Source organism: Anguilla anguilla, chromosome 9 (genome assembly GCF_013347855.1).
Source record: "Anguilla anguilla isolate fAngAng1 chromosome 9, fAngAng1.pri, whole genome shotgun sequence".
NCBI lineage: Eukaryota > Metazoa > Chordata > Actinopteri > Anguilliformes > Anguillidae > Anguilla > Anguilla anguilla.
In genome coordinates this window covers 37857658-37884297 of record NC_049209.1, presented here as the reverse complement: position 1 = coordinate 37884297, position 26640 = coordinate 37857658, and the positions used below count along the sequence as shown (strand labels likewise).

General features: G+C 39.5%; 1 protein-coding gene across 1 annotated transcript in view; it reads left to right on the top strand.

The window, feature by feature from the left end:
• The first annotated feature begins 2984 nt into the window (after positions 1–2984).
• LOC118235202 (MANSC domain-containing protein 1-like) overlaps positions 2985–26640 on the top strand; it is a 36649-nt gene continuing 12993 nt past the window's right edge. Inside the window, exons 1-3 of the mRNA XM_035432342.1 lie at positions 2985–3067; positions 8982–9264; positions 20354–20491. Coding sequence (XP_035288233.1) covers positions 9033–9264; positions 20354–20491 — 370 coding nt within the window. The 5' untranslated portion in view covers positions 2985–3067; positions 8982–9032. The remainder of the gene's footprint in view (positions 3068–8981; positions 9265–20353; positions 20492–26640) is intronic.

Sequence of the window (26640 nt, the reverse complement as noted above, 5' to 3'; positions counted from 1 at the left end):
TTTCTTCTTCTCCTCCTCTCACACTTTGCACCACCCCCTCTCTCTACGCCTATGGAAGCCTTCCCAGTCCAAAAGTATATCAATGGGCACAGCAGTTCAATCTCACGTCTCACGAATTAGTTAGCTGCTCCGCTAGCCAGCGCTACGCTACGATCAACACAACGCACACAGCACTCATACGCCGGTATGCACTTACAGGTAGCCACCGCTACAGAATTTTTAGCAATATGGGAGCATGCAGCTGAAATCCTCTACGGAAAGCGATCTTACCTACGATCAGTAGGCAGTGTTTTGCGTCACTTCAGGTGCTTATTCCACTCGTACAGCTCGTTTCCAGCCCAAACCACTGCATTAAGAGCCAACTTTTTTATTTTATTTTTTGTCAGTGACATTTCCTTCTGACGTCTACGATTTCGATCGCAACCATGACATTTATTTTGCCTTTTTGTATAGCTATTTTCGTGGATAAAATCGCATTTATTTTTATTATTTTCTGTTAAAAACATTGAATTCATACTCAGGGAGATACTGAGCATACTGAGTCAATTTGTCAAAAACAAGCAGAAAACCCGTTAGATGCCAGTTTTCTTAGAGCACAGCAGGAACTACTAAGCACCACTGAAAAGGTTTTCAGAACGGCATATTATGTTGCAAAAAACAATCGCCCATACACCGACCACCCTGCTCTCATAGACTTACAACGTGTTAATGGACTTAATATGGGAAGAGTTCTTCATAGCAATGTTACATGCACAGATATTGTCCATTTCATTTCAAAAGAAATGAAACAAGCCCTGATGGCATGCATCAAGTGTACAAGACCCAAAGTGTCCATTCTGATCGATGAAAGTACAACACTTAGCAAGAAATCTTGTTTAGTTGTATATATTAGAGCATCTGTACAAAACTACTTGCAAGTTAGAAGACATGTGCTGCCGTTTACTAATACAATCACATTTCAGCCTGGAAAATAACCCATTAAACCAGAGAAATTGCTGAGTTGTCTTAGAATCTTTATTGCCACAGAATGTAGTAAGGCTGGCAGCGTCAACATAGCAACAGATGCTGTAATGAAACTTTAAGTATGTCACAATGGCTATAACAGCTGTTTTACAATGTCATTACATCACCTGGATAATTTTTGCAGCCGGATCAAATTTGGCGTGACAGCGCCACCTTAGGTTTGTCACTTATGTTGTGAGGTACTGTTCAGGTGGACCCAAATGCAGGACTCAGACACAGGTATTTCTGGGAATGTAAACTGAGAGGTTTATTTAAGAAAGCCAAAGAGCCAGACAGGAGTAGTGCGGATGGCGATGCTGGTTCGGGCTGACGCAGACAGGGAGACTGGAACGGAGCCAGATGCTGACGCGGGGCGGGTAACGGCGAAGAGCTGGCACGGGACTTGGCTGGATGGGAAGTTGCGGCGGAGGAGGCGTCAATCCCACGGGGACTGGGCTGGGCTGGGCTGGACTGGCAGGGTCGGACTGGACTGGACTGGCAGGATGGAACTGGACTGGGAGGCCAGCGAAAGGCGAGCTGGATCTGCCAGGCTGGGTGGGGGGGTAAAACTACAGACAAGGAGACGGGACAAGGGACGAGCACAAAGGCTGGGAGAGCTGGGGAAACTGAAGACGGACAGTGGTTAACAAGAGGAAGAACGAACACAGAATAGGAACAGGAAAGCAGGCAGGCGAGCTAGCTACAGGCTGGGAGAAAATTTTGAAAGAGTGCTAAACAAAATAATGTTTTACGAACAGGAGCCGAGGAGACACGGAGTACGATCTGGCGAAGGTCAGCGGGTGAACCGAGAATATATACTGGGAGAATTAGAGAAAAAGGGTGCAGAATGCTGAGTGAACAGGTGAGGGGAATCAGCTGGGAACTGGAGATTGGAGGGCTGTCACAGCGGGCACACCTACTCTGCGGGAAGAGTACAAAGATGTGCGGAGAAAAAACAATATACATGAGGGAAACGAGAGGAATATGACAACTTAGCTGCAATTAACTTGATCAAGGTGACTGACGGACTTACCGTATTGGTAATTTCAACCTGAAGAGGATGGGTTCCCCCCTTTAGTCTGATTCCTTCCAAGGTTTCTTCCTCTGTGACCAGGGAGTTTTTCTTTGCCACTGTTACCTTAGGCTTGCTCTTGTGGGGGGTTAGGCCAGGGTTATCTGTGAAGCGTATTGTGACAATTATTTGCGAAATGTGCTATATAAATACATTTTTATTAGATTCCAGCACCTGCAGTGCTTGGACCCCTACATAGATACCTCTCAGTAATAATTTGCTATATTAAAATCAGTCAGACAAATCGGTAGTTGAACCAACTGCACTGTATGGAAATGAAGTGGGATCTGCTTACAAAGCAAGATCTTGTGAACTATGACTCTCAACTGAAACCCTGCATACAGACTTCTGAAAAAAAAAAATAAAAATAAAAAATTCCTCCATGCATGTAGGAAAACATTGAACAATGCTTGCAGGGCAGAATTAGGCCAACATCCCAAAAGCCATTAAATTCTTGAGGCAACTTAAACGGAACAACATCCACTCATACCATTTTACTCGGCCCTGAAATGCCAAGAGCTAAGCCCAGGGAAAAGTCCCCTCATGTTTTATTTATTCATTCTTATTTTAATAATAACCATAATTGTTTTGTTGTTTTAGTATTATTGAAAAGCCAGAGTCTTTTTTCAATTTTCATTAATTGGATGAAAATTGTCCAGGTGACTTTCCTACCTGTGATAAAAATATTTTAGTAAATGTTAAAGCTATGCATACTGTAGGTGCATCTGCCATGCAAACAAAACAGAATTTTCTGTTTCAGTTCAATCTTGAAAATGCCTTTGAGTATTTAAGTATATGGCTCTTTAAAATGATTGCCCTGTGCCTTGGGATGTGTCTGAGTTCAGATAGCAGAGCAGTAAGTGATATTGGATTCCATGAGATAGGGCAAAGTTCTGTTTCATGGTGATAGAGAAGGGGCATGTGGACTGGACTGTAGATCACAGTATTATTCTTTTCCCATGTAAAGTTGGTTGCACCTGCGGCAGTTTTTGGGTGAGTATGTAACTGTTTATGTCCAACATTTTAAATGTATGTCTTTACCTATCACGTGATTTATATTAAAAAAGAATGCTTGTTTATCTGAGCATTCTATTTTAATTCTATTTCTCTTTTGTAGCAGAAGATTCTGTTCTGTTGGGACAGTTAAAATGTGTTTACCAAAGTTTGTGGTAGATTGCAATGATGAAAACAAAGCAGTAATCTGATTACCTAATTTGTAACAATAAGTCAGATGTTATTTTCCTTCTAAAGATGGATTTTGAATTGACAGCACTCCTTAAATTTAGACCTTGGGATAAGTATCTAACCAGAACATATTATTGGTTTCTGTACGTTTGCTTGAACGTTTCTTTGAGTTTCTTTAAATCTACATGTCATATTGCAGTTGTACTGTTTCAGACAGAGACAAGGTAGCTTTAATACATATGAAACCTTTGATGTATGTAAAAACTGGGCCTTGCACTGAATTATTATGATACAGCAGGCCTCCGTGAATGTTGTTGGTTCTAAATACAAAATATTGATAGGTTAATATTGAAAGAATAATAATTGTTAGAATAGTAAAAAGAAATTGACTCAGGCATTTTGTGCCATTTTCTTCACAAAACCCCTCTGCCAGCCAAAGGGTAACAAGTACTGATACTCAGGTGTGAATGGGTGTAAAATGGTAGCGTACAGTAATTGAGTGTTACAACGTTATTACACACACTGAATGATCTTCAGGTTTAACTATGCGATAGCAGAGTGAGAGCACCTATTATCGACCACCCGAGGGGGGGGGGGGGAATTGACCATCTGACATGCTATCATACAACCCCGATTACAAAAAAGTTGGGACGGTAAATGAAATGCAAATAAAAACAGAAAGCAGTCATTTGTAAAGTTACTTTCACTTGTCTTTATACTGTTTTTGTTTGAATACAAGGTATTTTATGTTTTACCTAATCAACTTCATTGTTTTTTGAAGATATACGTTTATTATGAAATTTATGCCTGCAACACGTACCAAAAAAGTGAACAGGGGCAGTTTAGGACTAATAAGGATGTGGCAAGCTGAAATAACAAGGTGATGTGAAACAGGTGAGGCAATCGTGTTATAGTATATAAGGAGCCTCCAAGAAAGGCCTAGTCCTTCAAGTGCAAAGATGGGTTGAGGCTCGCCAATTTGCCAACAGATGTGTCAGCAAATAATCCAGCACTTTCAGAACGACGTTTCCCAAAGTCAAATTGGTAGGATTTTGGGCATTTCACCCTCTACAGTGCACAATATAATTAAAAGATTCAAGAAATCCAGTCAAATCTCGGTGCGTAAAGGGCAAGGCCGAAAACCACTTCTGAATGTGCCTGATCTCCGATCCTTCAGACGTCACTGTCTTAAAAGTCGTCATGCGTCTGTAATATGGTTGGGTCAGTTTCCGGTTTTGCCGGTCCGGTCCGGTGTATGACCTTAAACCGGTTTGATTTTATGCGAACCGACTGAACCGGCATTTGTCATTATGAGACGTTCTGGCAAATTAAAAAGTAGCCTACATCAACAACTTGTGCCGACGGCACTAAATCTAACTTGTATTGCATTAGTAATACATATACATAATATTATGTTTGTTTATAAACGGAGCCACTAGTGTCTGAGTGCAAAAAATTTAAAAAAAGATTGACAGGCCGTGCGCAATTTAGTGCCACTCTCTTTGCAGTGGTTTGGGCTGGAAACGAACTGTAAGAGCAGAATAAGCCCCCGAAGTGAAGCACAACACTGCCTACTGATCGTAGATGAGATCTCTGTGAGGTTGCTTTCCGTAGAGGATTTCAGCTGCATGCTCCCATATTCCTCAAAATTCTGCAGCTGAGTGCTGTGTGCGATCGCGACCACAACATTTATTTCGCCTTTTTGTATATCCATTTCCGTGGATAAAATCACATTTATTATCATTTTCTGTTAAAACATTTCATTCATATCCAGGGAGATAGCCAACTACTTGCAAGTTAGATGACATGTGTAGCCATTTACTAATACAATCGCATTTCAGGCTGGAAAATAACCCAAAGAATGTAGCAGGCAGCGTTGGCTTAGCAACGGACGCTGCAACAAAACTTTAAGTATGTCACAATGGTTTTATAATGTCATTATCTCACCCGGATCATTTTTGCAGCCCGGATCAAAATTGGCGCCTGTAATTCCGATAAAACCCGATTTACCCAATAATGGTTTGCAGCTCAGAGCTAACGAGATTACATGAAACGAGCTAGCTAGCTAACTAGCTATTTTTTGAGAAAGTTGCTAGCTAATTTGATTGTTGGATGTAATTTGCGACCTGGTTAGCATATCTATAACAGGTTAAATAGTTTTCTGAAGACAATAAAAGTACTAAAAAGTGGGGGGGGGGCAATAATACTGTTTTCTGAAAATAATAAAAGTACTCAGAGGCGGGGGGTGATAAAACCTGCGTGAGAGGGGCCTGAGGAAAGAGGTCTGAGGAGGGAAGTCTGAGGTGCTGCAGTTGGACCCTTTTGGTTCCACTCGGGAGCGACTGAGTCACGTGCGACACCTAGTGGTAAAATTCGGTATTATCGGTCCGGTATTTGGCTTAATATCAAACCGGTTTGAAAATGTTTACATTGGCCCAACCCTAGTCTATAATGGATATCATGACATGGGTTCTGGAATACTTCGGTAAACCTTGCCTGTCAACAACATTCGCCGCTACATCTACAGATGCAAGTTAAGGCTTTACTATGCAAAGCAGAAGCCATACATCAACACTGTCCAGAAGCGCCGCTGACTGCTTTGGGCTCGGTCTAATCTGAGATGGAGAGTAGCACAGTGGAAGTGTGTTCTGTGGTCCGACGAGTCGACATTTCAAATAGTTTTTGGACAAAACAGTCGTTGTGTTTTCCGGGCCAAAGAGGAAAAGGACCATCCAAGCTGTTATCAGCGTCAGGTCCAAAAGCCAGTGGACATGGTATGGGTGTGTGTCAGTGCCCATGGCATAGGTAACTTGAGGGCACTATTAATGCAGAAACATATGTACAAATTTGAGGAGCAACATGTGCTGCCATCCAGACGCTGTCTTCTTCAGGGACGTCCCTGCATTTTCCAGCAGGACAATGCCAAACCACATTCTGCCCGGATTACAAGTGCATGGCTGCGTAAGCAGAGGTTGTGGTTGCTAGATTGGCCTGCCTGCAGTCCTTATCTGTCTCCGATTGAGAATGTGTGGCGCATTATGAAGCACAAAATACAGCAACAAAGGCCCTGTAAAATCTTGCAGCTGAAGACCTGCATAATGGAAGAATGGGGGGAAATTTTGCTTGCTAAACTTAACCAACTGGTATCTTCAGTGCCCAAACGCTTAAGAAGTGTTATTAAAATAAATGGTGATGTTACACCGTGGTAAATACTCAACTGTCCCAACTTTTTTGGAGTGTGTTGCAGTCATCAAATTTGCAATAAGTGTATATTTTCAAAAAACAATTAAAGGTAAAACATCAAATATTTTCCATAATGTCCCAATTTTTTTTGGAATAGGGGTTGTATTTATTTCCTATTTATTTGAGAGGACTGGACTGCCAATACCTATTAAAATGCAAGTATTAGCACTAGCAACTATTTTGATTCCTGCAACTTGAGTATTACAACTAAATATTGATAGAAATGCTGATAGGGACCACCTTTTCTTATATTAACCTCAAATATACAAGATGGGACACTTGTACAATTTCATTTCAAAGTAAAGACAAGTTCCATTAATCTCTACGGGCGGTCGATACATGTCCCCTTAGCTAGTGCTGAGCGACTACTGATATTTTCCGGCACAGAAAAAAATGTGAAAGTACAGAAAAAAAATTATCTCCAGAGGAGGAAATTTTTTTCTTCATAATAATTTTTTTCCATAATAACAGGTTGTTATACCAACATTTCTCCTATTTTATATACAATTGCAAATATGTTTACGTTTTGCTGTCTATTGCGCGAACCCTGCCGATAATAGATGCTCTCACGCTAAAGCCTAATTTATGTTGCTTACATTTTGCCTGGTTCTGTAATGTTGCTGCTCTAACCGGTTCTAACCTAGCTAGTGATGAGGAATGGTTTACAAATGACTGTCTTACTTGAAATCTCATTTTTGATTTTTTGCCTAGACAATTACATTTGTGGCACTTTATTTCTTCCAAAATTATGAATATAAAGTCATCTAAGCTAGTGTTGTAAATAGTACAAATGTCTTGCTTCATTTAAGCCATTTTTCTCTGTGGTGTTCACATCTGGAGTTATAAAGCTTTAAATAGGGTACCCCCTAAATGGGCAAGGATTGGCCAGATTTGGCATGTGCGCTAAGGGGTTAAATTAAGGTTAAGGTGCACGTATCCAATTGCCAAAGCATATTTAAATATCTGGGGAAAACAGCTAATTTAAAAGGTTGATTAACATGATTTTTAATTTTTAGGTCGCTAGGAGCTGGAATTTAGGTGGCATAACACGAGTGAAAATTCAGATAACGAAATTACATGAACCTGACATTGAGATTTGCATCAAGACGCCAACAAATTTATTCAGCAACATTATATCAAAGTAGGCAAAATCTCATAGTAATTCCAGAATTCCGATGTGCCTGATACAGAGTGTCAATTCACCTAGTATATAGGCTACTGTTGTTAATGTTATTGATAGCCTAGATTAGTGAAACATAGGCCTATTATGTGTTATTGTTTCACAGTGGAAAAACAGTTATTTGAAATATCAAATTAAATCTGTTCAGAATAAACACGTCCACTGGAAACGGTTGGTTGAATAAATCCATTCATGCATATTCATATATGAAATGACTGTAGCTACCATACTTATTTATGTTCAGAGTCATGGTCGTTTAAGTAACGTTCATGTAGAAGCAAGTAAATAAACATAGCCAAGTTTTGTAGGATACGAGCCAGGAAAACAAACTGATATTTTGTAATCTGTTGTACGCAGTCTAGCTTTCGGATAGGATGTGTAATATTACCTACTGGACCACACACCCATTTGGTGAAATATCTAGCATCGATAGCCACAGACTATTGTACTAAGAAAGCATACTAACCATAACCAAGATGAGTTTTCTTATTGAACAACATATAAAACAGACTGCACCCATAAAATCACCATTATATCTGATGATAAACGGGGGTCTCCAATGTAGTTGTGCGTAAATGTGGACTACTGCTAGTTATGATCGTGTCTGCCATGTTTTTAAATTGAAGTGCTTTTAATGGGGTGTTGTAGACATGAACAGATGTACTTTTTGTATGTCGCTAGAGAATAGGGGCTAGCTAACATTCATTTAGAAATTTGGCATTTGCAGGTAACATTAGCTACAGTAGTCTAGTAAAAAAAGTGGTAGTTAAACTGTAGAAATGCTACAGTATTCAGCTGTTGTCACTTTTAAAGAAAATCAATAAATCTGCCATAATGAAATGCATGTCTCCCTGTTAGTGACTTTGGCATCCCAGGGGTGATGATGGGTTTGCTTCACCAAAAATTCTGTCCAGCAGCCGCCACTGATATGCAAAAAAAAATATGTTTGTGGTGGGTTTGAGACTTTGTTTTAGTTCTCCCATTTAACAATTTAATTTTCCATTGATCCAAAATCAAAGTCAACTGGGCCTGCTCAGCATTTTTATACATGCCAGAGCATGACAGGATGTTAATTGCTTAATTGTATCATGCAATACACCTACAGTATATGGAAGCATCTGCATTCATTAGGTTTCTTCACTCATTAATTCCGTTTTTTCCTTTAATCTGTCACCGGTCCATATATTTAAATGTATAAACATATATTCTGTATATATGAACACACTGTATATGCACATTCTCAGCTTTTATTTAAATGCTCATGCTACCTCCTAACAACCACACATTTCTTTCCCACAGAACTTTTCCTGGAAAGGCCAGTGAATACTCTCACTACTGCCAGATGAAGCCATGAATCGCATTGCACTCATGCCCTTTCTTCTGCTCACTATGATGCTGCTGCTGTGGGGTGCAGTGTCTGTCATTTCAGCTCAAGGCCAGCAGCTGTGCTTTTCCAAACAGCACCAGGAGAAGACCATAAATGTCAGGGTTGCACTCTCAAAAAAGACAACAATCATGCATGCAGTTTGCCATCCTTCTGAACTGGATTGCCTGAAGGCTTGCTGCTCCACTGATCCAAAAGGTACTGCAAATCATTTCACTATGCTGTGTCTGTATAAGCCCGACACCCTTAAAGAGATATGGAGATAAAAATGATTATTACATGGAAAATATTTAATATATAAATACTCAAAAAATGTGCCTATCCTGCAAGCAAAATAGGAGCTAAAGTCGCAAGAAATATAACAAAGAAGAATGAGTTAGGCTTAGATGTGTGGGCCAAGTAAACATTGGTCCTCATTCACCTATATCTTCCAAGTTTTTTCTTAAATTTGTTCTTGAGAAAGGTCCTAAGAAAATTCTACGCCAGATTCAAAATGTATATTCTACCTTTAATATGGGTATGCCAAAATTTTCCCCCATTTTTTTTTCAAAAACACATTGTGGCAAGATCAGTGGCACCCCTCCTACCTTCCAACACACACTCACAGGAGACTGTCAGTTTATTTCAGCACTTACCTGCTCTTTTAGTACAGCCAACCGGCTCTTTGACAAAATGAACAAACACAGGTTTTTTTTTGGTATTTCCTCTTAACCATATAGCTGTCTCGTGAAGACTCCCGGTCTCGGCTTTTAAAAACCCCAGGCTCACTGTTGAAAACAATCAGAGGCAATCAGCACAATCAAACAATTAAGAATTATCGGTGCTGATTACCTCCGCCTGACAGTTGTGACGATGGATCCGAGAGCCGCTCCGGACACTCTCTCTGCAGCCGACGCCAAACCACGCCCACCCTACCACACACATTTTCACCACTTTCCCAGGTTAAAAACCATGGCAAACATGTGTAGTATGCCTGTTCAGTATGATTTATTGTGCATGTCACCCATGGAACTGACACTCTAAAGTTAGCTACTTTTAAAAGATTATTACATATATCTGCCATATTGAATTTTTCAGTCATTTAGAATTTTTTCTACAGAATTTCACAGGAAGCCACAGTAAATCCCCCTCCATCAAAGATTCTTAAAAATAATCAAATATGCAAAAATGGTAGAAATGATATTTGACCACACCTCCTTTAAGCCACTTTTCAAATTTTGGAAATATACAAATTTAAAACAGACCCACATGTCATGTGTAGCTCATTTTGTGAACCAAAGGTGACAATACATCAGCACTTCAAAATTGCTATGTTAAAATCATTAGTGGCGAAGGTACATTTTGGCTGAACAACAATAATTTTCTAATAGAACTTTGTGCAAACACACAGACTACTTTCCTTCTCTTTCAGTCCACCTCCCTGCCCCCACAGTCACACTCTGGCGGGAGCTGAAAGCAGGACATAACCCCCCCCACACACAAACACAATGGCCTTGTAAGTTGTTTCATTCACAATTTTAAAAACTACATTGCACTTCTTTAGGTAAATATTCATTAGACAATGACACTTCATAAAACACTACAATGTAAAGATGATGTATTTTAACCCCTTTGTGCAATCCCCCAGTGGCCATATGTCCTGAGATTGTTAAACTCAGTGTCAGTGCTTCTGCAACCAAACTAATACCTAGCTTTATTAGTAGACTATTCAGGACAACTATGCCAAAGACAGAGTTTCTAAGTGCCACTATTGTCGGGCCGGTCGTCCATTTCCCAGGCACCCCCTCCCTGCAGTCTTATCTGCAACTACACCCCCCATACATGACACACTGGATAGTAGTGTCAATATGGGCATTCATAAAAATATTATTTTACCAGTACAATTTTGTATTCATAGCAGCAAGATAAACCCAACAATAGCCCTAAGATATGCCAGTACTGCAGTGAAAATGCTGCTCACTGAATAACAAAATAAACAAGACAATTTTTTCTAAAATTATACCATGCCATTCTACTGTCAATATCTGAGACTAAATATGGAATAAATATTCAACCTTACTATTGGTTCTATGCATAGAGATGTCCCTTTCGAGATTTAGTGGTCATATATTGTCTTGGACAATCCGTTTGTGAAATATATGGACATTTGTGACACCTCGGTACCTTCAAAAAAAGCTGTGCGTAATACCACGCATGCTGTTTACAGTGCTGTCGGCCTTTTTAGTACAATCTGGCTTGATTGACAGTTATTTCATCCAGTAGGTGAAAGTATATGCTTTCTAACGATGTATAACATGGAATAGCATTACGTATCCCAGCGTAACGAAAGGTTTTCACTCTGTGGTAGCAGCAAAATACACTGTACCCAGCAAAACAGTATCAGTGAATTCTGTCATTTTTTGTAAAATATTATTCTTGAGAACTTCTGAGCATGGCTAAGGCATATGTTTGCTGATAGAACTAGCTGATATTGTTTTCTGGACTAAGTCAAAAGAGGATAACGACAGCATTGATTCTCTGTCTCTATCTACTGAACACAAAAGATTTCATCCTCCATATGTAAGTATTACCGCTCAAAATATTTTGATTATAGAGGTTATTTTTGAAATTAAGTTAAATACGGTGTTAAAAAAAACATTTTATTAATTTTTGGAGAGATTTTGGATATGTTTCTAAACTTGCACTGGGATGGTACAACAGTGAGAAACTACAATTGTAGGAACAACCTTGCCATTCTCTCCAAGCTCCCCTCTGGGCCCAGTTGCCATGACAGTGACTACGGATAAAGCGAGGACATGCACAGGGTCCTTGCCCGCAACTCTGGCTATGGCAGCTTTCTTTGTCACATTAAACTTCTGCATTCGCTGAAAAACTTCTCTCCAGTCTGAATCGAGTTTTCCCCCTAATGTAGTGTCAAACTCAGGATGCACTAGCTGCCTACATCCACTGATGATGTTCATGCCTATGATAGCGGGAACACCAGTATGGAAATTCTGCGGGTCCTTAACCACTAGGAACCCACACTCTGGCAAGGGGTCAAACCCATTGTTTCCACTTCTAACTCTAGGTAACCTAGATTGGCTGCAGTCAATGTGAGCCAGCCAGAGGTAGAAAGAATGTCCTTTATTTTCCCAAGTCAGTGTTCCCTGAAGAAAGCACTCTGTGATGGTGCTAACTTGACTACCCATATCGATCAAACTAGGACACATAACAGCACCAATCTTAAGATCTACCACAGGGCACGTTCCCACTGCATGTTCCAGTAACCTATTACGACTTTGATCAACTTTGAGTCTACTGTTGGCTCTCGCATTGTCCAACTCACAGCAAGGGTTCTCGTTTCCCAGTGCTGAGTGGGGCAATTGGTGGCGGACGCATTTCGGTTTTGCATACAATTTCTGGCAATGTGTCCCACTCCTTTATATACTTACCGACCTTGAGACCTCAGAAATAGGATGGATTTTGTAACCTCAGTGGGGGGTATGGGGTTCCTCCCCCAGAAAATTTGAGTTTTTGTTTCCTGCATTCTGGTGACTTTTAAAGAATGAAAATAACAAAATAATAAGTACACTGCAACAGCATTTTTATGTTAAATACTTTTAATTTTAAGAATCTCAGGCAACCAGACAATGTTTTTGTTATTGGTTGTTACTCACTAGCAGGAAATCTGTGTAAGCAACAATATATCCGAGTGCAAGTATACAGTTTGAGCAGAAGCAGAGCAAATCTAAGCAAGCAGGGGCTATTTGAAGGACAGGGTTTTGAGGGAAAGCATTGTAACATATGAACGTGAAATCAATAAGTCATGCTCTCAAATTGAATTGCTCTTGAATAAAGATAGGAAAAAAGCTCCATACATCTACAAATGCTTATTGTAGTAAAAAGTGCAATGCTTTGTAGCCTGTAGCACCATCCTTGAGGGAACATAGATGTGGGCCAGACCTGTGAAATTCAATTTGCAAGAAAGGAGTGAGCAAAGGGTAGAGTTGTCCATCCTCATTCTATTCTCTGTCACTATCTTTCTGACCATGCTGAACACCCTCTCTGATGATGCATTGCTGTGTGGTATGCACATAAGTGCCTTCATCAATTCAGCAAGATTCTTGAACCTTCCATCTCTTCCAATAATAGCCCAAAACCTGTCGATTCTTGCTTCCTCAGGAAGTTCTGCCCTGCCAACCACCTGGTACTCCACCACTTCTTCCCTAAGGCTATCCATGTCCAACCTGAGCTGTGGCAGTCTTTTCCCTAGCTCTATCACTGCAAATAAAAATGAACAAATTCAGCACAACTGAGCTGGATATTATGTTTTCTCTGTAACCATCATCTGTAACTTCTGTAACCAATTATACAGTATAAAAAAACTAATGACATAAATTTTTTTTTAAAGTTTCTTTACTGCACCTGACCTTGGGGAAAACTGATGCCATAACTCTGGGTCCAACACGGTCAGATTTTGGAGGGTGGTGATGTCCAAGGGAAATGCTGTCATCATCTTTGTGGTCACAGCTACAAAGAAGCCTCTCACTGCCCTATGACACATGATCAGATGCACAATTACAGCCATTGTATGATGGGATTTCAGTTATTTCTTTATGGGGTAAGCTGATTTGGATTACACAATAAAGCTTACTTAAACATCCTTGGGACTGAAGAGGAAAGGTCATCCATGTTATCCTCCAAGAATCTTTGTGCAGCCTCTCCAAGAAAGAGGTCTTCATCTGGCAACTGTTGGCTGGTATCCTTGAATTTGATGTCCTTCAGTGGGACATCAGCGATAAGGTGGGCTGGGAGAAATATTCCCAGGCATCTTCTTACCAGGCTGGTCATCTCCTTGTGCAGCCTATGTACCACCACCCCTTCAGCCTAGAAACACATGATGGATTAATCAGTGAAACATGATGTAATTAGCGAGGGTGGTCCTTGAGGAGTTGGTAATGATAAAAGAGTAATGCAAAATTGAACATGTAGAGATATACACGTGTACAAAAACAATACACTAACAAAAGCACGGGTCCTAGAGGTTAAGCAACCATCTAAAAATCACAACAAAAGGGCCAGAGGTTAGGGGGATAGAGAGAGGGGGATCAAGCCACATTACAGGTAAGGTAAGTATATACAGATAAGTATACCCTCTCTCTGCCCCCATCTCCAACCCCCCCCCCCAGTTAGCTGTTACATTTTAAGTGACAGTCCCTGAAAGTGAAACGTTAGACATATTTTCATTAAAAAATTATTAATTTTGGAGAGAATGTGGGACCTCATCTTTGATGGACATTTAAATATAATTCTCAAGGCGAAGAACCATCTGAGTATCACACAGGAATTATCCTTTAAGCCATCTATAACCCTGAACAAAGATGTGCAGATAGCTATGTGTTCACTGCTGATAAGATGCAATAAGTTCATCTTATGATAGACCTGAAACGCAACATTGAAATCTGCCAGTGGTTTCAGAGCCTGGGAGAGGAAGAGGAAGAAGAACTTTGTCTCCTTGCTGGCTAAATGGCCTGCCAGCATCTTCACCTTGCCAGGCTTCTCCACATCCTCGTGACTGTCAAAATATGCAGTGCATTCCACTGGTTGAGCATGCGGTTTATGCAGGTCAGCAGGCTGAGCCACCTCGTTGCACAGTACCTGAGAAGCTTCAGAGTCTCTGAATCTGTGAACTCAACAAACTCCTTGTAGAGCTCACATCGCTTGGCACTAAAGTTGAAGTAAGTTAAAGAAAAAATGAGGAAAGAAATGGTTAAAAAGTGAAATGTAAGGGGACCAAAATGACATCCAATATCTGTCAATGCACTCTAATGTAAGTGTAATGTGCAAAATATCAATATGCTTACCTGATGTCAAAGTGAGCATATATGCTGCTTAAGACCTCTTCACTTGGCTGGTGGAGAGCTTTGATGCCACATCCTGTTGCCAGCTGGACCAGATGACAAATACAACCTATGTCGATTAGGTATGGTAAATGGTAAATGGACTGCATTTATATAGTGCTTTTATCCAAAGCGCTTTACAATTGATGCCTCTCATTCGCCAGAGCAGTTAGGGGTTAGGGGTTAGGTGTCTTGCTCAAGGACACTTCGACATGCCCAGGGCAGGGTTTGAACCAGCAACCCTCCGACTGCCAGACAATCGGTCTTACCTCCTGAGCTATGTCGCCCCTAGGTATGGCTGAATCTCTTTGATCCGACTGGCCAGAGCTATGCCTCCCTTTCATTACACTGGCGTTATCACTGTTAAAGGCCACCACGTTGTTCCAGTCAATGTTTCTCTCACTAGAAATCAAAGTACAAAATTACTGGTCAGTGGTCAGCCTCCTAGAGTATTGTAATTTATATGGACAGTAATGATTTTGCATTTATCTTAGCACTGTGGTCAGGGTTAAATAGACCTAAATAGGTGCTCTGCTGTTCCAATGTTGTATGCTGGCATATGCAGGAACTTGGTGACCACCTCTTGAGTTTCCTCATCAAAAACTCTGGGCTGCGTTTCCCAGAGTCTCCTTAGCGCTACGTGCATCGTAAGGTATACCTTAAGGTCTTCCTTTAGGTCTCGAGCTGTTTCCCAGCGTCTCCTTAGCTAAGGTATACCTTATGAAAGGTATACCTTTAAAAGGGTGGTCTGAGGCACTCGTAAGCTGTCCATTAGCGCTGTGCTCCGGTAATCCTGTCACAGTTTTGCCTTATTATGCCAACATTTTGCTTTTCAAATCGACAGTTGTGCTACAGTGCGCATCTAGTAGCACTTCGGCATGCGAAAATGACAGTTTAATATTAACTTTACGAAAAGTAATTATCCAATCAACGTTTCTGTGCATAGCACGTCATGAGAATGTTGTCGTTTTACCTGTCTATCCCCATCATGATGGCGATTAAGTATAGGGCCTATCCATGATACTAATCCAATTTGTGAAAAGGAAAAAAAAAGTTTTTTAAAAAATGTATACGTAGTGGAGCTAACTGAGGATATGGCTTTTCTGACTGCATATCCTGTAGACATTAGTTTGTTTGTGTGTGAGTCAATGATCACTGACTTGGAACAAACCGCCGGTTTATTAAGAATATAAAACCTGTGTGTGCAAAGCCAACATTGAGTGAGTCTACTTGCATGACCGAACTAGAGCACGTTGATTGGCCTAGCCATAAACACACATACAGGTACGGTGGCTCATAATGAACAAACATATCCAAATGATCTACATCCCCTTCCTTTAGCTCACACCTCCTATATAAAACAAAATAGCACTGGGTAAATATCAACATTATGGAACATTTTTCTTACCATGTTGTTTTACGATTTTTGGTAAACAACCCAATAATGATATTCTTGGTTAAACTTAAGATTATCCAACAGCAAATTAAGGTGGATGAACAAATCACTTTAACAGGTAGACCTATTCATAAGGCATACCCGGTATAAAATTAATCATGATCAATTTCCACAGACGCGCAAATTGCCTTTCATCTACGATCATTTTTGCATTGCAGAGAAAAGTTCGCGGGAATCAGTGGATATGCTGCTACAGTTGCCTATATATTGTGTGACAAAAACAAATTAACATTAGACATTTGTTTCAATAAGAACAAAATAATTCACCCATATGTAGCCTATATCCTTTTTCCTGGTCTTCCACGAAGTCCCAGACTATGGCTTATATGTCCCGATTGATGCTTTTTATTTTATCCTTTGTAGCCTATATGTACATATTTATTGAAACTATCACAAGGTCTCGTCTTAATTGACTCTTAAAGAGATTAGTAGATGATCTCTAGTAGGCTAGCTTCCTCTTCTGCAATATTAGATTGATGTAAAATGATTATGACAACACTTGTTATATTAAAACGTCATTCATAAGCCTTTACAAGTGAGACAATCGATTTGCTTGGCATCGCTTGATAAACTTTTCAGCACCACAATGAAGGCCAGCTCCAACTTACGATGTACCTTTGAGGTGTCCCTTAAGGCAACTGTTAAGGTATAGTCTGGGAAACACTCGTAAAAAAGCGGTTTCCCTTTGAAAGGTATGCCTTAAGAACCTTCGTAGAACGTTAAGGTACATCGAAACTCGGAAACGCAGCCCTGGCCAATATCACAAACTCCTTCTCTGTGCTTCTGGTACTCTCGTCACACATGAGACCAAAGGGTTGATTTTGGCAAAGCTTTGTTACCTCCTTGTCCAATGCTGGGGCAATGGCACCTGTCAAAATATATACTGAAAATTCAGTTTTTAAGTCATACTGCTTGAACACGTGCAACTGGTTTGAACCTACAAAGTCAAAATAGGTAGATAATTTTAGCTAGGCTACTCTTAGAAAAAATGTGGGGAAGTGGTATAACATTAGGCTTACCTTTCACTATTTGAGTTGCCTTTGTTCTCCTACATGAGTACTGCTTGGCAATTTCTGAGTACGGAAACATATCTTTCACATACTTATTTCATCACTGAATGTGAAGGGGTGTCAGGTTTCTGTTCCTGTTTTCTGTTTTTTCCTTTTTGGCCGCCAGATGGTGGTAGTTCTGTTCCTTTTCCCTGTTTAATTGTATTATTGTTTTCAATTATTCAATTATTGTTTTTTGGTTATGTCTCGTTTTCCCTTCCCTCTCTGTGGTCTGATTGTGCATTGTGCCCTCCTGTGTCTCGTTAGTGTCTTGTCTATTTAAGTTATTTTCTTCCCTGACTCGGGTGCTGGATCCTTGTGTTTCTGGCTGTGTTTCTGCCCTGTGTGTTTCTGCCTGAGACTAGCTTCCTATGTGTTTCTACCCACGTTCCGTTTTCTCCGTGTGTTTGAAGAACTTTGTGTTTTTTGTGAGTAGCCCTGTGAGGCCTTGCCTTGGTTTCCTGTTTTTTGGTTACATTTTGTGATTAAAGTCTTTTTTGGATTTGCCTGTGAAGTTTGAGTTTTTTTACACTCTGCGTTTAGGTCCTACCTACCCGCACGTGACAAGGGGATGTTCTGTTTGGCCACTAACATAGCCATCTTAGTCTCAGCATATACTACTGCATCAGGTCTTCCTTTACCAAGCAGGCCTACGATGCTTTGCTGGCCCTGGTGCACTGTCATCGCCTTCTTATGTTTCTCAGCCTCTCGATGGTGATTCACATCGGTGCAACCCCCATGCTTGATGGAAAAATCGACGCGGCAGATTTTACAAAATGCATGAATCTTTCCTTTAAGTTTCCGTAAGAACTGGGAATTCTTCTTTCCAGGACGTCTGAAATTTACACAAGTATTTCTTTCTCTTCAAACTCTCCATTTCTCTCTCCATCAAGACAGTCACGACAGGAGGATGAGGCGAGCAGCTCTCTTCGCGTCGATACATTTGGTGTAGCTGTATTGTTGTCCGGGTGGAAACACTAGAATTTTAGAGTCGTAGGGCTTATACACGCTGTACAGTGTCAGAAACAGGTTGCGATAACGAAAAGGAAAAAACGGTGTATAAAGAAAAATGCTAAATAAAGAAAAAAATTTGTCATAAATCGGGAGAAATATGAGAGAACTGTGATCCCGGGAGGAAACCGGGAGAGGGCAATGAAAATCGGGAGACTCCTGGGAAAATCAGGAGACAAGTATGCTCCTTTACACTTAAAGCATATAGGTTTCCCATCATTCGTAAACTTCGGCTGAGCTTGGTGTTTCGTTCCAGTTACACTGCTTGTCTCTGCTCATTGAAAAGTAAGCTCCTTCACTGCATTAGTTAATTCAGCATTGGCTTTACCTTGCTCTCTGACAAATTTACAGAGTTCTTGCCTAAGAGAGGGATCCTAACGCCCTCTATAAACTGATCTCAAAGGACTAAAGCTGCATCAGCTACAGCATTAGGTGAGTGTTTCATTACAGAACCTAGTATCTGTGACAATGCATGTGAAAAATCACATTTTCCCCATCTCTATTTACGCCCATAGAAACTGTATGAAAGTTGCGGAACACTGCATTTCTCTCTGAATACTTCTCTGAGATAACTGAATAGGTCTCTGATCTGGTCAGAGTCACCATTCATGCGTAACCGCACCTCTTCCAAGGCAGGCCCTCTTAACAGAGATAATACAAAGTCTGCCTGCTCCCCAGAGGACTGGTCTCTAGCCCATAGGACACATTCAACCTCCTCAATGAAATCAACTGATCTCCCATTGTTGTCTAAATTTCCAGTAAAGGGTGCAGTGTGCCGTTCTCTGGGGACATACAAATATGTCTTATCTGAACCCTTACTCAGATTATCTAGAGTTGCCATAGCTTCATCATGCGTCATCATGCTTACTAAAAGGATAAAGTCTTTCAGTTAAATCTTCTGGTGCTATCTGGTCTTCACACACTTGGATCTCCAGTCCCTTCCATGTCTTCCACACCACTCCAGGCTGTCCACTCTGTCCAAGTTGTCTCCAGCACCTGCCCTGGTCTTCACCACTACCGTATTTTGTATGGCATTCAATTCTATGTTCTAAACCCCACTAAAACCTCTAGACCCTTTGAAAGCCACACAAGACACAAATTATATGTGCTCCCCAGCAGTGGTAAAGCAAAGTGAGCAGTAGGAGATAGAGGGAGCTAGAGCTCCTTCTGATGAGGTATTTATACAGGGTAAGCATCACCTCAGAGCTCCGTGCATGGGTCTCCTGCAGGTGTGGGCAGTTCCCTAAAAACAGACAGACCGGCCCATACTGATTTAGGCAACCAGCGCATTTGGGAGCAGAGGGATGTAACAACATGTATAGTTTATCCTGTTTTATAAATGGGATCTGTCAGTATTTCATTGCAAACTAAAAAAGAACAACTACATTTTTGCTTTTTTGCCAAGATAATTGCACTTGAGGCACTTTATTTCTTCCTAAATTATGAATATAAACAAATCTAGTTAGTATTGTAAATGGTACAAATGTTTCATTTGAGCCATTTTCCAAGTCTCTGTAATGCTCACACCTGGAGTTATAAAGCATTAAATAGGGACCCCCTAAATGGGAAAGGATTGGGTAGATTTGGCATCTGTGCAAAGGGGTTAAATATGAAGTAAATCCTGTGTTAGTATGGTATTTTGGAAACCCATTTTAATATGGAGCATATTAAAAATCAAACTATTATGCTTTTAAAATGCCAAAGGAATATAATAGGGTTAATTTCTTCAAATGTTACACAATAACTTTTTATATATCTCCTTGGACCCAAGTTGCACTTGCTAAATGAAGTTACTGAAGATAATTGAATTGTATGATACTGAAGGACTACACTGTGACTTCCAGCAGATGTAATGAAACAACTTACACCTGGGCAATTTGTATTTATTGCAGATTTGAATTGCAACATAGCTATTTTCAAGCCTGGAAAACTACAAGGAACTGAAAACTGTTATTTGTTTCACTGCAAAAGAGATGAAGATTGTCCTCTAATGACCATGAATGGGGTCAATACCTACAATATATTTAAAGGTGAGTAATGGCAGTTTTTTGCTGTTTAAGTAGTCTATTTCAGTAACATAAGGCCAATTGCATAACTAATAACCATCATATGTTTGTTGTTTTATGTTAAATTGACAAATTCATGATACACTGTAAACACCAATTTATGAGTAAAGCAAGGTAAGTGCCAGACACGGACTCAGTACAGGTTCAATATTGAATATTATGGACTTAAGTTTTGCCCCTAACTGGAACACCAGGGCCATAAAAATCCATAAAAAGTACAGTTTCAGCGCACAGGTGCTCCACTGAACAGCAAACATGGTTATGGCAACCTGAACTCACAAGCCATTCCTGTCTATTCAACAAATTTCCCACACCTAAAAGTCATGCTTATCCTACGAATGGCAGACTTCTCTCATCATGTGACTTAACCAGTTTCTCTGAATCAGTTTGGACCAGAATGAAAAATCTCCATTTTTCTTTCACTAAAGGTAAGCCAATCTTGACACTGAATTGAAAACATACATTTATTTCTTATTTTAATGCAATATGATGACTTATTCTCTAGCTTTTTCATCTGTTCTTTATCTGTCCAAATTGTATTGTATTACTTAGCGAACAATAGCCTATGACTGATTTTTGCCAATCTTTAGGTTTTGAATTATAACAGTATGTCGATGTGCATCAAGGTTATATTTAACAATGTTTGCCCCTATTCACAGTAAAAAAAGAATGCCTAAATGGAACAAGAAATGTGACGCTTGCAACTCCTTAATTGGAGTGTAAGAAATGCAAAGCCTGAGAAGCTAATTATCCCTACAAGGCTATAAAGCTAGAAAGTTATTCAAATAAAACATTTCAAATCCAGAAACATTGCAGTGTATTGAAAGTATAGATGGTGAATACATATTAATGGGTAATTCTATTTTCTCAATTATATAATTGGAAGTGTATACATTGTATTAGTAAAGCTTGAATATGGCATAAGTGAGTGACAGAGTCCAACTTAAATAAGATTTGAGCATAATGCTGTAATGCTGCTGAAACCTAATCTGGCTGACCTGCTCTTCATCCCTCGCTTATAGCATATTCAATACTAATACAATGAGTACACTTACAATTATATAATTGAGAAAATAGAATTACTCATTAATATGTACGCAGCATCTATATCCCTGCATTACTTTTCAAAGCTTCTGGATTTGAGAATTTTTTTCAAGTTCATTTATATCTTTATTGCTTTGTAGAGCTAATCAGCTCTATGCAGGCCTGCATTTCTTACTTGTAACACGCATTAAGATGTTGCAATTGTCACATTTTTTGTAGATCCATCCAGGTATTCTGTTTTACTGTGAATAGGGGCAACATTGTTAAATATAATTTTGATGTATATAAACATACTGTTTTAACACAAAACCTAGAGTGCTATGAATTTGCAAAAAGGTTCATGAATGAATAGGCTATAATCAATGCAAATGTCATAAATGACAACAGTGCTTATCCTATGGATTGACATTCTATATCTGCTGTGTGGTATGCTTGAGTGATTATTTTGGCTTAAACTAACAACAACAAAAATAAATTAATTACATTAATACTTTAATTTCACCCTGGGTTTTGGATGAGCAAATCTCTTCATTCAAAGAACCAAAGAACCAAACTTGTTACATACAGACAGCACATTGAATCTTGGGAATGGCAGTTTCTCAAAGATGCTAACGGACATTGTTTTTTAATAATTATACATACAGTATGTGCTCGGTTCCCTCATGTTATACATTTCAAAAGAACCAAAACTACACACTCTTGAAGCTAAATCAATTATTAATCATAATACTGCAAGCCTCACTGATCTAAACAAACAAAGCTAGCTAGCTAGTAGCTACATAGCTGGGTAGCATGCAAAGTAATACAAGACAACTGGGATTGATAAAGAACAGGTGAAAAAGTTTGAGAATGATTTAACACACTGCATTAATATGCAATTACAAGTTAAGAAAGGTTTTCTTCAACTGTGCGTTTGAAATTCAATATTGATGCTGGGTTACCTTTATTGATTCTGGGGGAAAGAAAAATGGTTGACTTTCATTCAGGTTTTTATTGATTCAGAGTAACTGCACTCTATGATGTGAGGAGTCTGTCAGTCATAGAATAAGTACAAATTTTAGGGTGCTGGAAATGAGTGCAAACAGATACAAATGGGTTGTGAGACCCAGGTTGGCTACAGGGATACGAATAATGGTTTCAATATGGCATTGGCATATTTTGAAGTGCAACTGAATTCCAGGATGCCAGCCCCATCAAGTTGACAAGTAATCACTGAACAAGCAAGTAATTATTTAACCCTTTGACACCCAAGGTGATTTTTTCCACTTTCTTTTTTTTTTTTTTAACAGATTAAACAGGTTTACCTAATAGATAACCCTTCATGCACCCTCCTCATTGTTCACCTGACTTGTCCCTATCAGGAAATGTCAAGTTTATGCCTGTATGTTTTGTTTAGTGGTAGGCCACATTGAGAAAAATAATTTTCACTTACTAAAAATATGTGATCAGGTTAGAGGTGTTAACAGTTTAACTGTTAATCGTGAATAAGAATGCCAATTGACTCCCTGACAAAAGCTTGCTGCTGAAACGCATCAGAGTTTGTTTTTAAAGGTTTAATATGACCATGCCACAACAATAAAGGCATTTTAATTGTTAAAAAGTAGAGTGCCTTGGAGTTTCCTTTGATTTTGATGTCTATATGTATCCCATCCAAAGAGCGCCTCAAACAAACTCAAATTGAGTCCAGGAAGCGCTACTACTCAAACATTGTAAGAATGTCAATTAATTTTATTGATTAGACAGATAAATTTCAATATAACATTCCAATGAATTCCAAAGCTGTTGATTAGATTTTAGATTAGAAAGATGGTTCTCCATTGTTAGACACAAATCCTCTCGACTGGTGGAAAGTTGACGAGTCATGGTTCCCTCAACTAACAGCATTATCAAAATACTATTTGTCCATTACTTGAACATCATGCCGTCTGTGTGAGGGTATGGAAGTGTTAACGATCACACGCAACTACAGTGAATTCAAAAGGGGGGTTTCTTTAAGTTACCACCGAAGTGGAAACCACTAGGTCTCAGTAAGAGACTTGAGGAAGGACCAACAAAAAAAAAAAAGACTCAACTCCAAAGGGAGAATATCCCAACACAAAGTAATGGTCTCTGCGGAAGAAAGAACTAAGGCATAAGGAGTGAGTAGAATTTTAGTAAGACTGCAGTGCAGTTGGGAGAAAAGCAAAGTAAAGGTGCCTCGTAACGAGGAAGGCAAAAACAGGGCTTAAATGGAAATAAAGATTGCAGCTAAATGATTAGTAGGACCGAAGTCTTACTACTAATCAAAACAAAAAGCTATAGTCTTCAAAACTCCTAAACCTTTTTCCTTACCACACTTTTCTCTAAGAGAGCTTTTCTCTGTACCGGCTATCATGTACGTAAGTAGACACTAAAGCGAAGAACAGATCTCACGTGAGCATATATAAGCTCTCTCAATCAGGTGCAAACAATCAGTAGTAATCAAAGGGAATCTCGGAGCACCCTCAGGCGGTTCTGAAGATTACCACACTCACTTCCCTGAATAAGCACTCAGTTTCCACTACAGGGATACCGAGTAGCCGATTAGCACGAAAAGGCATCGATTAGCACAAACCATATGGAACCATGACAGTCTGCACGCGTCTTCACAGCTTCTCATCTTCAGCAGACTGCACACCAAAATTATCCCAGAGCTGTAGTTGTAAACGTGCTACTATTTTGCTAAGTGAATAGCCTACCACTTGCACTATAGAATATATGAATTGCACTGTTGAAGAAAGCGATGTGTTCTTTTTTTAATGCATTAGTGGCTGCAAAAGTGTTATCAAAAAGACAAAACCAAAAAAAAAAAAAAAAAAACCAAATCAATTCATTTATTTATAACAAAGTTAAGCATAAAGAGTAGCATTAATAAGCAATACCTTTTGTCTCCATCCCACTGGTAGTTAAGCCAGCCTATAATAAAAATGTCAGTGGTCCTTCTCTCCTGAGCAGATTTCTCAGTCTGTTAATCCGTGTTTGTATAATTAAATTTTTTCCACCTGTGACTTTAATGCACAATGCAAAATCCTATTCTAATAATTGCTGTGACAAGTCTTAAATCACTCTTATATATACAACAAATTCATTGGTAGGCCTATAGCTTATCATTTGATCATTATTAATTGAGTGCCAACAATTGCTTAAAAGAATTGCACAATATTTGCATCCCTAGTTCAGTTATATCTCCAAAATTAAAGATATATTAAAAGTTTCAGTTCAGGTATATCATCTTAGATTACATGAATAGGTTGTATGGAGTAAACACATCACAGAGCTGTGTCAATAGGACATGCTTTATAAATTATACAATATGGCTGGGCGATTCAAATTTATGTTTTAGCATGATGTGCAAAATGGCCAAATCGCTAAAATCAATGTTATAAGGGGAAATGCGAGAGTTTTTTAAATTTATTATTACTGTTATTTATTAATTATTATTATTAACAAGAAAACGTTACATGATTACAGCAATAAGTCACATGGAAATGCGGCAGTTGATTGTTCGTTGTCAAGCAGAACGTCCCTGAAAACTATCAATCAATCACCCATCACATTCCTGGATACCATGCCAAAGAACGAAGATTTCGAGTTCGTCGGAACTGGTGGGCACACTGTCAAGACGGCAACAAATGCTTTGACAAACGATGAGCTTGTTCCCAAAAAAGGCAATGTCACTTTGGTGAGGTGGAAGTGGTTTTGTCTTGCGAGGTCTGACATCGAGCAAACCACTGTTCTGGGTAAAATTTGTGGAAAGCCTATTGCAACTAAATATGCGAGCACGACAAATTTATTCCAGGACCTGAAGCAGAACCCTGCAGCGGAATGGGAGCAATGTCAGACACTGCGAGATGCAGATGCTGACTGCAGTCCCAAAATGCCTGATAAAAAGCAGCTAGCTGCATCATTTTCCAGTGTCATCTCATATGACAGGTCTGCATGACTACCAATAACGGGACCAACATGATCATAGCCTTGAGATGAACAAGTGGACCCATCTCCAGTGATTTGGACACAGGCTTCACAACGCTATCGGTAAGTGTCTAGCTGTAACCAGCGTTGTTAATTAGACAACTGTAGTTGTAATTCTAACAATCCAGTTTCACACTAATTATTAAAAAACATTGTTTTATTTTAATTAAATCAAAAGCATAAATATTTCATATAAAACAAACAGCCAAGTTATTTTTGTGACCAAACATGAATAAATAATATAGTCTAATAATTGTGTGTGTATGTCGTCTTGTATGAATTAATGAAATTATGCAGAGTGAAACATTTTATTTTCCCTGTCTAAACATAAATAACAGAAATAAGGCTTATTAGGAAATGTTAGCCTATCACAATGTGTGGATGCTGTCTTTGTCACATTAATGATGAAATGGTTACATTCTAAAAGTTTTTCTTGTTTGTTTTAAAAAAATTTTTTTTTACAGAGAATGATGTGAAAGATTGATGGATTGACCATGCCATCGGGGTCTGTGAAAAGGTTGTCAGCGCTTACTCCTTCAGCTAGAAGAAGAGAAGGGACTTTGGTACAGGCTGAGGTCGGTCTATCCACTCTCCAGCTTATTACAGCGTCCCCAACCAGGTGGGGTTCAAGACAACAGAAAATTGAGTCCTGGAACAGCAGATAGCCATAGCCCTGGTCCTGGGCTCAGCGAAGAAAAGCAGGCACTTAGTCCCAAGTTGGCAAGATATTGACGTGTTTGAGTCAGTGAATAAAGCTGTAAGCCCACTGCAAGAATTTAATGAAGCTTCACTACACAAGGATGTCTACACTACTTCCGGGGCACTGCTCTGTGGCTGCCTTGCTGCATTTCACGCTTGGCATTTGTGTGTTGTATCGTGTTTGTTTACGTGGATGTGATTGTTTTTTTTACTTCGTACCTTGCTTGCACTGAAGTAGCAACTATGGATTTCGCTTTATGGAGTGTGATTGGACTGCTTGCGGTAATTTTAAAAACGTATTTTACCCAAGGATGCAACCACGGCTATGTTGCTGGTGGCGTAGCCTGTGAAATCCAATACAGCAGAGAATCCTTACTGTT